This window comes from Ictalurus furcatus, chromosome 2, assembly GCF_023375685.1.
Source record: "Ictalurus furcatus strain D&B chromosome 2, Billie_1.0, whole genome shotgun sequence".
NCBI classification, from domain to species: Eukaryota; Metazoa; Chordata; class Actinopteri; order Siluriformes; family Ictaluridae; genus Ictalurus; species Ictalurus furcatus.
The window spans coordinates 30,665,730-30,679,341 of record NC_071256.1 but is presented as its reverse complement, the minus strand read 5'-3'; the positions used below and the strand labels follow the sequence as shown (position 1 = coordinate 30,679,341).

The following is a 13,612-nucleotide window of genomic DNA, read 5'->3' as shown; positions in this document are numbered from 1 at the left end:
AAAGAAAACCCAATCTGGGCTGCTGATGACTTTAATATGCGACAGTAAAAGCACTCCACTTTAGCATGTGTGTGGTTTGATGCACACATTCTCAGCAGATACTTTTTTGACTACTTTTTTTTTTTTTTTAAACACTCGTCCATCCACTTTTCTCTAACGTACAAAATAGCCTGGTCCTTTCTCCCGCTCTGAACACGCCGGTACTGCTGTGTAAGAGCCGCAGCGCTGGTGCCAACACTTAGCGGAAGAAAGTAGCTAAAACACGCTCAAAAATGGATTCATTTATTCATCGTGATCGATGCAACTGCGAATTAGCATACACGAAGAAATTAGATTTGAACTTAGAATATAATAAAATGGAACAGAGTTTTAACAGAATAGAAAACAACAGATTAACATTTATTTTTATTTTGCTTTGATAGACTTTGTTTTTCATTCCAAATCAAAACGCATTAAGATTACACACATTTTCACTAATAGGAACCTGTTCATGAAATTACACTACATACTCATACTCGCTCGTACTCGCTCTCTCGCACGCTCACTCATTCTCTCTCTCTCTCGTACTCACTCTCTCGTGCTCTCTCGCACTCTCACTCACTCATACTCACTCTCTCGTACTCTCTCGCACTCTCACTCACTCTCTCTTGTACTCACTCTCTCTCGTACTCTCTCTCGTACTCTCTCTCGTACTCTCTCTCGTACTCTCTCTCGTACTCTCTCTCGTGCTCACTCATACTCTCTCTCTCGTGCTCACTCGTACTCTCTCTCTCTCATGCTCACTCTCTCTCATACTCACTCGTACTCTCTCGTACTCTCTCTCTCTCATACTCACTTGTACTCTCTCGTGCTCTCTCATACTCTCTCTCTCGTACTCTGTCGTGCTCTCTCGTACTCACACGCTCACTCACACACACTCACCTGTGTGTAACACCAGCTCTCGGCCACAGGGCCGCTGGTCATCTCAGCGGGAGGGGGCGGACTCGGGACCCTGGACATCGCCAGCTTTGATGTGTGTGGGGTGAGGAGGGGCACGACACCTACCAGCAGATGACAGACCCACGCACACACACACACACACACACACACACACTCTCTCTCTCTTTCTCGGAGTGAGAGGACTTCCTCACACTCTCTCACAAGTGTCAAGCTGTGGCACCTCAGCTGTCGATAGCGGTGAGTACACGCTGGGGTACAGAGGCACCCAAAGAACAGCGATGGAACACTGACAGAACTGCCTCTGCTACAGGAGAACCTGCCAGAGAGAGAGAGAGAGAGAGAGAGAGAGAGAGAGAGAGATTAGGTCACACTAGACAGTCACTAGCCTAAGTATTAAGTTGCTACGAGACGTTACGTATTGACCTGCGTTAATTTGACCAAAGAAGGACGAACACACCATTTCTTGTGCGCTGTCTCAATGTAGCTGTACGAAAGCCTCAAACAATCACCATAATTTAAAACTAATTCTGACGTTTCAAAGATTGCCCATGCTTTCTCTGAACTTCCAGTCCAACTCCAACACCCAACACCCAATTATCAGGCCTGTCATGAATCAATTCAAGCACAAACCCAAGAGCACGCAAAACATACGAATGCAACCCTCTGCCTGTGTCTCTAAAAAAAAAAAAAAAAACCTGAAGCCACCTCATCCTTTACTTTCCGGTTCCCTCGTTCTCCGCTCTCTTCTCCTCAACCTGCGCGTCCCTCCTCCAGCAAGCAGACGAGCGAGACACCCACTGCGCCGGTTTTTTCTTTTCTTTTAATTAGTGTCCTATTCAACGGATAGATCATGGCCTGGTAGGAACTTTAAGAAATTACGGGCCAGGTTTGAGAAGAGAAGATAAAATAGGAGAGAGGGTGATCAACAGAGGAGGAAGAGATGGTGAGAGGGGCGTTAATGGGAAAGGGATGATTAAGCAGCGAAAGAAGGACAAGGACAGAAAGTGCAGTAAGTAATACAGAGAGGATGAGGGAATAAGTGGGGGGAAAAAGATAACAGTAGAAAGAGAAAGGAAAGGTCAACAATGAAGTTTTGAAAGGCAAAGTGAAAGGATCACTGAGTAACTCGACATTTTATTTGCATACCCTTATAGTTATGGATGTCTAGTTTAATTAAAACTTGGACAAAACTTTCACTTTTCAGTATTAGAGAACTATCAACAGTCTCTCTCACACTCGTGTCCTATTTGGAGCTGATGTGTGTTAAAAAAAAAAAAGCACTGATGGCATTTTCACTCAGTAAAACAATAAAATATTAATCGCTCAAGTTAGGAAACAAGTTGGTGCCCATTTGCAATTTAAATTACCTTAGACTTCCTGGCAATTAAATTGTGTGTGCGTGCGTGTGTGTGCGCGCGTGTGTGTGTGTGTGTAGTCATCTGTCTCCTGCTGTCTATTTTCTCAACTTCATTTTCAATGGTATTTGTATCATGTCTATTGCGACTGTCAACTAATCAACAGGAACTTCGCTCGGCGGCAACATAATAATGCTCGCAAAGCAGCTAACAATCTCTCAACTCTGTAAATAGGCCCTGATGACAGTAGATCTGAGGTAACACACACACACATATATACACACACACACACACACACACACACAATTTTCGAGTCAACGACAAAAAATTACAGTCCAAGCCGAAAGAATGTCAAGGCTGCTAATCGAAAGTCTTTTGCATCAGACATCTTCAGACACTTCATTCATCTCTCTCTCTTTCCCTCGTACACGCGCACGCACACACACACACACATACACAGCTGGCAGAGAGGGTGATTAATGGGTGATAATCCACAAGACAAAGAGGACACATACACCATTAGGAGCTTTGTGCATTTTGTGCTAAGATAGATATATAGACAGACAGACAGACAGACAGACAGATAAATAGACAGACAGATAGACAAATAGATAGACAGACAGACAGACAGATAGATAGACAGATAGACAAACAGATAGACAGAGATATATAGACAGACAGACATAGATAGACAGATAGATAGATAGACAGATAGATAGACAGATAGACAGAGATATATAGACAGACAGACATAGATAGACAGATAGATAGATAGACAGATAGACAGACAGATAGACAGACCGACAGATAGAGACAGACAGATACATAGATAGATAGACAGACAGACAGACAGACAGACACAGATAGATAGACAAATAGACAGACAGACAGATAGATAGACAGATAGACAAACAGATAGACAGACAGATATATAGATAGATAGACAGACAGACAGACAGATAGATAGATAGACAGACAGACAGACAGATAGACAGATAGCTAGACAGACAGACACAGATAGATAGACAGACAGACAGATAGACAGACAGATAGACAGACAGATAGACAGACAGATAGACAGACAGATAGACAGACCGACAGATAGATAGACAGACAGATACATAGATAGATAGACAGACAGACAGACAGACAGATAGACAGATAGCTAGACAGACAGACACAGATAGATAGACAAATAGACAGACAGACAGACAGATAGATAGACAGATAGACAAACAGATAGACAGACAGATATATAGATAGATAGACAGACAGATAGATAGATAGATAGACCGACCGACAGATACATAGATAGATAGACAGACAGACAGACAGATAGATAGACAGATAGCTAGACAGACAGACACAGATAGATAGACAAATAGACAGACAGACAGACAGATAGACAGACAGACAGATAGACAAACAGATAGACAGACAGATACAGACCGACAGACAGATACACAGACAGACAGACAGACAGACAGACAGACAGACAGACACAGATAGATAGACAAATAGACAGACAGACAGATAGACAGACAGATAGACAAACAGATAGACAGACAGATATATAGATAGATAGATAGATAGACAGACCGACAGATAGACAGACAGGCAGATACATAGATAGATAGACAGACAGACAGACAGAGTTAGATGGACAAATAGATAGACAGACAGACAGACAGATAGACAAACAGATAGATAGATAGACAGACCAACAGACAGACAGATACATAGATAGATAGACAGACAGACAGACAGCAACTCAAGCTAAGTAAATATCTCACATTTAAGATCGAGTGGTGAATAATTTGCTGGTGAATAATCAGTATTTCTGAAAATTTGAATAAAAAAAAGATTTTTTTTTCCGTTCCCCTTCTTACTTTTATTTCTGTAAATATACAGAAGAATCACCAGTGTCCACACCACCTACGAGGACACAGGCAAAAAAAAAAAAACCCCACTAAGCTGCTTCTCGACAGTGTTGATGACTGGACGTTGTTTGTGTGCTATATTAGGTTTTGTATTCATGTTTACTTGTGTGCAAATGTTTACATGGGTGTTTACTCTGTCTAGCTGCTTCAAATCATCTGTCGAGAGTGTGCGAGAAAGACGTTACATAAATAAAAGACAGACAGACAGACACTACAGGTACCAGTGCAAAATGATCAGAGCTAAGGCTGGGCAATGTGACAAAATGATCCCATCACAATACTTGAAGACTTTTCGACGATACCCCATATGCATCACGATACACAGCACCTCAGCTGATCGGTCTTGCCGAACCTGTGCCTGCTGTAGTGTCAGACGTTGCCTTCTGCTGTAGCTCGTCCGCCGTAAGGTTTTGCTTTTCTGCTCACCACAATTGTAGAGAGTGGTTATTTGAGCGAGCCTTCCCGTCAGCTCAAACCGGTCTCTCTATTCTGCTCTGTCCTGTCTCATCAACTCGGCATTTCCACCCACATAACTGTGGCTCACTGGGGGTTTTTGTTTGGTTGTTGTTTTTTTCCACCGTTCTCGCAAATCCTCAGCTGTTAGAAATACTAAAAGCGCCCCTTCTGGCACCAACATCCATGCCACATTTATCCCCCCCCCTCCCCATTCTGAAGAAAAGCAAGGCAATTTTGGGTCATAGCTCTTAAACTACAGCTTGCAGAATCAATATTCTTTTGATTTGGTTTGCTTGAATTGAACGTATCGAAACAACTCAAACTCGGGCAGACTTTATCCAAACCTTTCTTAACGTCGTCCTCTTCGAAAAACACAGCTAAGCTAAAAAGCTTAGTCGCTATGCACGCTCACTACACAGGTTATAACATACTGGAGTTGTAGAACCTGCACAGTGTGCTACACGCCAGTGTTCTCTGGGTGGGAGGACCGGTGTTACAATTTCTGCCCTGTCAATCAAAGTGACGCTAGCCAATCATGAGCATCCATGAGCTAACGTATAGCGTGCGGAAGAGGGTAATGATGATGAGTCTTTATTGGTCACAGTGAATTTTCTTTTCTTCGCATAGTATACATACACGTTAGGAGGTTGGGGTCAGAGCGCGGGGTCGGCCATGATACGGCGCCCCTGGAGCAGAGAGGGTTAAATGCCTTGCTCAAGGGCACAACAGTGGTAGCTTGGCAACGCTGTGGCTTGAACCCCCGACCTTCCTTCTGATCAGTAACTCAGAACCTTAACTGCTAAGCCACCACTGCCCCATAGACAGATGGATAGATAGCGCTTTCCTCCGAGTGCGTTACACTGTTGTTGCTGTGCTGCAATTTCACTCCAAAATGGTGCATGAGTGTTTGAAGCTCACTACAGTAGAGCCAGTATCCCCTCAGGTATGGAATTAGATTCGTGCCAAAAGTATTGAATGTAAAACTTTTCAAGAAACGAACAAAAAATACGCATACAGGAAAAACACTCCGAAACTGAAAAGTGAACTCAAAAGTGGCAAAAATGTAACATGGACTTCAAATAAACAGCATTCTTCACGAACGGTTTTCTAAGCTCCGTTTTCGCTAATCACGGTTTTAATGACTACGCTGCCAGAATTTCCATTCGCTTACGTGTGGGTGGGTTTAACAGAGGTTTACTCTCGTCGGATACCGACATCGGGATCGACAGCCCCCTGAGCAGGAAGCAGAGACTTCAAGTGTCGCGGATTTTGGAGAGCGTTCTGGATGCGGTTCGCTGTATAGTCACAGCGTTTGTACTTTGTAGTGGAAATCACTTATTTGCTTAGTCATTGTATTAGTTCGGAATCAATATTTGAGGTTCGGGTAATCTCGTACGGCTAATCTTTTCCCCCCCGAGAAGCACGGAGCGTCGTCGTCGTCGTCGTCCTCGTCCTCAGATGGACACTCGAGCTGTCGATCCAAATCTCACTAGTCGATGAGAGTAAATCGCTTGTTAAGCCCCGCCCACACCGGAGATTTGTGCCGGCATGGCCGACGGGCACTTGCAGAGCGTAAACGACGCGTAGAAAAACAGTTAACAAAGAACGCCGTACATTTAATGAACGTGTTACATTTTTGCCACGTCACTCTTGTTAGTTTCAGAGTGTTTTCCTTCTTTTGCTCTTGAAAATAAATAAATAAATAAATCACGTTCAATACTTCTGGCACAAATTTAATCCCATTCTCAGGCCTGTAACTGTAAAAGTGTACTCAAACTAGCTGTTTATGCTCCGACAGAGCAAACAAGACACACTTTTGTAGCGACATCCTTGTTTTTTTTTTGTTTTTTTTCCCACGTTGCATGCCCAGAGGTGGGAAATGACGTTAATACAACTTGCAAATTACCCCTTACAAGGCGCCACGAACGCAGCGTTAACCTTCACCCTCCGTGATACGTGGCCACTGTTTGACAGAGAGCAGCTGGCTGGTGGGTGGGACCACATTAGGGAGAAAATTGGGAGAAATTTATACATAATTCAAAACATGAAAATACTTCAATTAGATTTGCAGATTGCACCACACTTGATTATTTGGTCACGTCTGTTATGAATCTGTTGCTAATGTGCTCGGGTAGACTTCCCTTAAGAGTCGTATTAATCATGGCTGAGGAGAGAAAACGTGGCTACATGCCGTGCGCGAAACTGCTCGGAAGGGAGCCATAAAACCTTTGGAGGACCAGAATACGTTTAAGGGCTCTTGTTCTGACATCTAGGAACTGGTATTATTAGACGTATTATTAGGTACATTCATTTTTAGGAAGGATTTGTCAACCCAAGGGATAAGATTATAGATAATAAATGCTTGATGGTTAACTTCTGATCATCCAAAGTTTCTAAATCAGTCAGGGAACCACTGGGGTGGGGTGGGGGGGGGGCTTCTTATCAGGAGGCTTCTTTTGTGGGAAGTCGCTAAGTACAGGAGTGGTGAAAGTAAGAGGGGAAAATGAAGGTATTAAACTTTAGGTGAGGCGAGACGTATAGCCGAGCTCATTAGACCTGCCTGAAGAGGCATAAAAGCCATAGCGGGGTCACGGAGAAAGACCAACTGTGAAATTACCTTCAGGCTGGTTTTTTTTTTCCCCCCTTTTTCTTTTTACAAGCATTACTGATGTGACGATCCGTGATGAATGATTTTTTTTTTTTTTATCTCGCGTTTCACGTGCATGAATTTAGGATGAGTAGAATCGGTAATACAGGATTTCAAGTTATGAAACCGTGCAGGTAAAACGATAAAAAGAATCCAAATCCACGCAGACAAAAAAGGTAAACGCGTCCTTTAAGTCCTCGTATGCCAGAGCGGATACGAGCGCGGACGTTGGTAGAAAGTGTGGAAGCAGGAATTGGCTGCCAGGCGAGGTGATTTAGCCCTTCAGGAACTCATTAAAAAGCAGACGCTAGCCTGCCAAAATAATTAATGAATTAACGGGAGGAGGAGAAGGAGAATCCCACACGCGGCGGCTCTGGCCTAAAAGTTTCTTTTAGCAGTGACTTGAAAGAAGAACATCAAATGCAGAGCCACCCGGCGGATTTTCCCCACTGGCTTTTTCTTCATGGGCAGAAGAGGAAATATGTCCCATCCTACGTTTCTTAAAAAGAAATGATCAAATATATCCGATCCTGAACCCCTGAACATCCCTGAGCAAGCGGGCGGTGCTCTGTAGTAGAGATGGGAGGAGGAAGAAGGAAGCTAGGGTCAAATGACTCCTCGTTTTCACTTTCTTCCTGTTTCTCACTTGTTCACGCGTACGGCGAGTTTATTGCCGCGAGCCGCTGTGCTAACGAAGCCGCCAGAAGGCGTTCCTACTACTGGTTGCCGTAGTAATATGGGTGGCAGAGCTAGCGTTCCACTTTTGACAACAAATCGGTTTCTTTGCCGCTAAAATGAAACACTCTGGAGGGCGCGTTTGTATATGAAATCCACGTTTATACGTATATATCATAAGACATGAAGGACAAGCAGTGTGTGGCATCTATATGAGGCGAAAGTACAAGCGCAATCGGCTTAGCTTAGCTTATGGCCTCCAGGTTTCCTGGGTGAAGTGTACGCTTATTGTTTCTATAGTAACAGCTCATACACAGGGATTTCCATCCATCCAGCCATCCATTTTCTGTACCGCTTATCCTACACAGGGTCACGGGGAGTCTGGAGCCTATCCCAGGGGACTCGGAGCACAAGGCAGGGGACACCCTGGACTGGGAGCCAACCCATCACAGGGCACAATCACACACCCTCTCTCTCTCTCTCTCCCTCTCTCTTGCCCTCTCCCTCTCTCCCTCTCTCGCTCTGTCCCTCTCCCTCTCCCGTTCTTCCTCTCTCTCCCTCTCCCTCTCTCTCCCTCTCCCCTTCTTCCTCTCTCTCCCTCCCTCTCCCTCTCCCGTTCTTCCTCTCTCTCCCTCTCCCCTTGTTCCTCTCACCCTCTTCCTCTCTCTCTCCCTCTCTCTCTCTCGCCCTCTCCCTCGCTCTCCCTCCCTCACTCTCTCACCCTCTCCCCCCTCTCGCTCCCCTTCTTCCTCTTGCCCTCTTCCTCTCTCTCCCTCTCTCTCTTGCCCTCTCCCTCTCTCGCCCTCTCCCCCTCCCCCTCTCCCGTTCTTCCTCTCTCTCCCTCTCCCTCTCACTCCCTCTCCCCATCTCACTCTCTCCCCGTCTCGCTCTGTCCCTCTCCCTCTCTCCCTCCCCCTTTTCCTCTCTCTCCCTCCCTCTCTCGCTCTCTCCCTCCCTCTCTCGCTCCCTCTCACTCCCTCTCCCCATCTCACTCTCTCCCCGTCTCGCTCTGTCCCTCTCCCTCTCTCTCTCCCCTTCTTCCTCTCTCTCCCTCTCTCTCTCTCGCTCTCTCCCTCTCCCCCTTTTCCTCTCTCTCCCTCCCTCTCTCGCTCTCTCCCTCCCTCTCACTCCCTCTCTCTCCCTCTCCCTCCCTCCCTCTCTCTCGCTCGCTCTCTCCCTCTCCCCCTCCCCCTTTTCCTCTCTCTCCCTCCCTCTCTCGCTCTCTCCCTCTCTCTCCCCCACTCGTGCTCTCTCTCCCCCCCCATTCGTGCTCTCTCTCTCCCCCCCTCCCTCTCTCCCCCTCTCCCCCCTGCCCCTCTCCCCATCTCGCTCTCTCCCTGTCTCGCTCTGTCCTTCTCCCTCTCCCCTTCTTCCTCTCGCTCTCTTCCTTTCTCTCCCCATCTCCCCCCTGCCCCCTCCCCATCTCGCTCTCTCCCCATCTCCCTCTCGCTCTTTCCCTCTCTCCCCCTCTCACTCTCTCTCTCTCCCTCTTGCTCTCTCCCCCTCTCCCCCTCTCCCGGAGGAATGAAGAACGCTTGTTAATAAAGCAGGAGTTTGATTAACCTGGTCTCACACTGACACTTTACTAAAATGCAATATTGGAGTTTTGGTGTCAGACAGTCAGAGGCTCCGGGTGAGAATAATCAAATCCTGTGCTCATGAAAATGAGCAGCAGGTAACATGCAGCACACACACACACACACACACACACACACACACAGAGACACACACACACACACACACAGACACAGACACAGACAGACACACACACACACACAGACAGACACAGACAGACACACACAGACAGACACATACACACACAGACAGACACATACACACACAGACACACACACACAGAGACACACACACACACACACAGACAGACACACACAGACAGACACATACACACAGACACACACACACAGAGACACACACACACAGACACACACACACACACACAGAGACACACACACACACACACACAGACACAGACACAGACAGACACACACACACACACAGACAGACACAGACAGACACACACAGACAGACACATACACACACAGACACACACACACAGAGGAGCTGCACAGCAGCTTGGCTTTAAACAGACGCACACTGTAGGGTCCTTCACCTCTTTCTGTCCCTCCCTCCTCTTCATTATTCTCACTCTCTCTCACTCCATCTTATTCCCTTACTCCTTCATTCCTTCTTTTTATTTCCTCACATTATTTCTGTCTCATTCTCCATTTCTTTTCCTTCCTTTCTACATTCTCTTTCTTTTCCTCTTTGCTCTTTTCTCCATCCTCCAATTCCTTCGTTTGTCCTTTCTGTACTTTTTCCTATCTTTCCTTTTATTCCTTTCACTTGATTTCTTCCTTTGACACACATTCCTTTATATCTCTCATTCACCCGCATTTCCTTCCTTCCTTCACCCGCATTTCCTTCCTTCCTTCACCCGCATGTCCTTCCTTCCTTCCTTCACCCACATGTCCTTCCTTCCTTCCTTCACCCACATGTCCTTCCTTCCTTCCTTCCTTCACCCACATGTCCTTCCTTCCTTCCTTCCTTCACCCACATGTCCTTCCTTCCTTCCTTCACCCACATGTCCTTCCTTCCTTCCTTCACCCACATGTCCTTCCTTCCTTCCTTCACCCGCATTTCCTTCCTTCCTTCACCCGCATGTCCTTCCTTCCTTCCTTCACCCACATGTCCTTCCTTCCTTCCTTCCTTCACCCACATGTCCTTCCTTCCTTCCTTCACCCACATGTCCTTCCTTCCTTCCTTCACCCACATGTCCTTCCTTCCTTCCTTCACCCACATGTCCTTCCTTCCTTCCTTCACCCACATGTCCTTCCTTCCTTCCTTCACCCACATGTCCTTCCTTCCTTCCTTCCTTCACCCACATGTCCTTCCTTCCTTCCTTCCTTCACCCACATGTCCTTCCTTCCTTCCTTCACCCACATGTCCTTCCTTCCTTCCTTCCTTCACCCACATGTCCTTCCTTCCTTCCTTCCTTCACCCACATGTCCTTCCTTCCTTCCTTCACCCACATGTCCTTCCTTCCTTCCTTCACCCACATGTCCTTCCTTCCTTCCTTCCTTCACCCACATGTCCTTCCTTCCTTCCTTCCTTCACCCACATGTCCTTCCTTCCTTCCTTCCTTCACCCACATGTCCTTCCTTCCTTCCTTCACCCACATGTCCTTCCTTCCTTCCTTCCTTCACCCACATGTCCTTCCTTCCTTCCTTCCTTCACCCACATGTCCTTCCTTCCTTCCTTCCTTCACCCACATGTCCTTCCTTCCTTCCTTCCTTCACCCACATGTCCTTCCTTCCTTCCTTCCTTCACCCACATGTCCTTCCTTCCTTCCTTCCTTCACCCGCATGTCCTTCCTTCCTTCCTTCACCCGCATGTCCTTCCTTCCTTCCTTCACCCGCATGTCCTTCCTTCCTTCCTTCACCCACGTCCTTCCTTCCTTCCTTCCCCCAAGTCCTTCCTTCCTTCACCCACATGTCCTTCCTTCCTTCACCCACGTCCTTCCTTCCTTCACCCGCATGTCCTTCCTTCCTTCCTTCACCCACGTCCTTCCTTCCTTCACCCACATGTCCTTCCTTCCTTCACCCACATGTCCTTCCTTCCTTCACCCACATGTCCTTCCTTCCTTCACCCACATGTCCTTCCTTCCTTCACCCACGTCCTTCCTTCCTTCACCCACATGTCCTTCCTTCCTTCACCCACGTCCTTCCTTCCTTCCCCCACGTCCTTCCTTCCTTCACACACGTCCTTCCTTCCTTCACCCACATGTCCTTCCTTCCTTCCTTCCCCCAAGTCCTTCCTTCCTTCACCCACATGTCCTTCCTTCCTTCCTTCCTTCCCCCACATCCTTCCTTCCTTCACCCACATGTCCTTCCTTCCTTCCTTCACCCACATGTCCTTCCTTCCTTCCTTCACCCACATGTCCTTCCTTCCTTCCTTCCTTCACCCACGTCCTTCCTTCCTTCCTTCCTTCACCCACATGTCCTTCCTTCCTTCCTTCACCCACGTCCTTCCTTCCTTCCTTCACCCACATGTCCTTCCTTCCTTCCTTCCTTCACCCACATGTCCTTCCTTCCTTCCTTCCTTCCTTCCTTCACCCACATGTCCTTCCTTCCTTCCTTCCTTCACCCACATGTCCTTCCTTCCTTCCTTCACCCACATGTCCTTCCTTCCTTCCTTCCTTCACCCACATGTCCTTCCTTCCTTCCTTCCTTCCTTCCTTCACCCACATGTCCTTCCTTCCTTCCTTCCTTCACCCACATGTCCTTCCTTCCTTCCTTCCTTCACCCACATGTCCTTCCTTCCTTCCTTCACCCACATGTCCTTCCTTCCTTCCTTCACCCACATGTCCTTCCTTCCTTCCTTCCTTCACCCACATGTCCGTCCTTCCTTCCTTCCTTCACCCACATGTCCTTCCTTCCTTCCTTCCTTCCTTCACCCACATGTCTTTCCTTCCTTCCTTCCTTCCTTCACCCACATGTCTTTCCTTCCTTCCTTCCTTCCTTCCTTCACCCACATGTCTTTCCTTCCTTCCTTCCTTCCTTCCTTCACCCACATGTCTTTCCTTCCTTCCTTCCTTCACCCATGTCCTTCCTTCCTTCACCCACATGTCCTTCCTTCCTTCCTTCCTTCACCCACATGTCCTTCCTTCCTTCCTTTCTACATTCACATTCGTTTCCTCCATTCATTCTTTCATTAAGAGGAAGGTGTGTTACAGTGTCACCATTGGACCGATTTCACGTCTCTACAACGTTTGATCTGGTCTGCACAATTCATTTCAGTGGAAAATCTGAATAAGAAAAAAAAATCCTAAGAAAAACACCGGGGTTCCAGCAGTACGCACTCGGACCCCTAAAACCCATGAACATGAATAAAACGTTTACGTGAGCGCTCAGGACTGCTGTTAATGTACGGTTTAATACTTCTTTGGGCGTTTAGTCTTTTTAGATCGTATCTGAGATTTAGTGATCTCTTGTTTATGGAGGTTTCAACAGCTTTAAAAAAAAAAAAAAGAAAAGAAAAAGAAAAAAAAAAGCATTTCAGCTCTTTAAACCCAACCTAGTGTTAACTCTGTCACTCTTTCAGCCCTACTCGTTCCCCCCTTTCCCCGCCAGCCCTCACCCCAGCCGCCCCAGCGTGTTCTCTCATTAGGAAGCAGTGCTGGAGCCTGGGTGTGTGTGTGTGTGTGTGTGTGTGTGTGTGTGTTAACAGTTACCCTTGCGTTCTACTCCAGTGTGATCAATTAGACAGCTCACACTCTCATATTTACACCACAGACTAAAAACGCTTAGCATACATAACTATAGCCACATTCACACCACTGCAGCTTCATTGTCATGTGTGATCACTTGATCCTCCATCAGGCGAGAGAGTTGGCTTTTCAGGTGGCTGTACTGCACAGGCTTAGCTGAGATCTTCGCACATACACAGAGACATAGGAAAAGAGGGATGTAATATTTTCCAAATAACAGAACATTGGGAGCCCTACCGTGATCAACCAATCCGGATCCAGACACACCTCCGGGGAAAAAATATAGCAGTTTTGCGAATGTCACGCGGGGTAT

The 13,612-nt window shown here is 46.8% G+C and overlaps 1 protein-coding gene across 7 annotated transcripts in view; it reads right to left on the bottom strand.

The window, feature by feature from the left end:
- Positions 1-13,612, bottom strand: part of spop (speckle type BTB/POZ protein) — a 123,567-nt gene that overhangs the window by 52,098 nt on the left and 57,857 nt on the right. For all 7 annotated transcript variants that reach the window (XM_053614197.1, XM_053614218.1, XM_053614206.1 and 4 more), the window contains one exon: positions 922-1,255. In XM_053614197.1, the coding sequence (XP_053470172.1) occupies positions 922-999 (78 nt within the window). In that variant the 5' untranslated portion in view covers positions 1,000-1,255. The remainder of the gene's footprint in view (positions 1-921; positions 1,256-13,612) is intronic.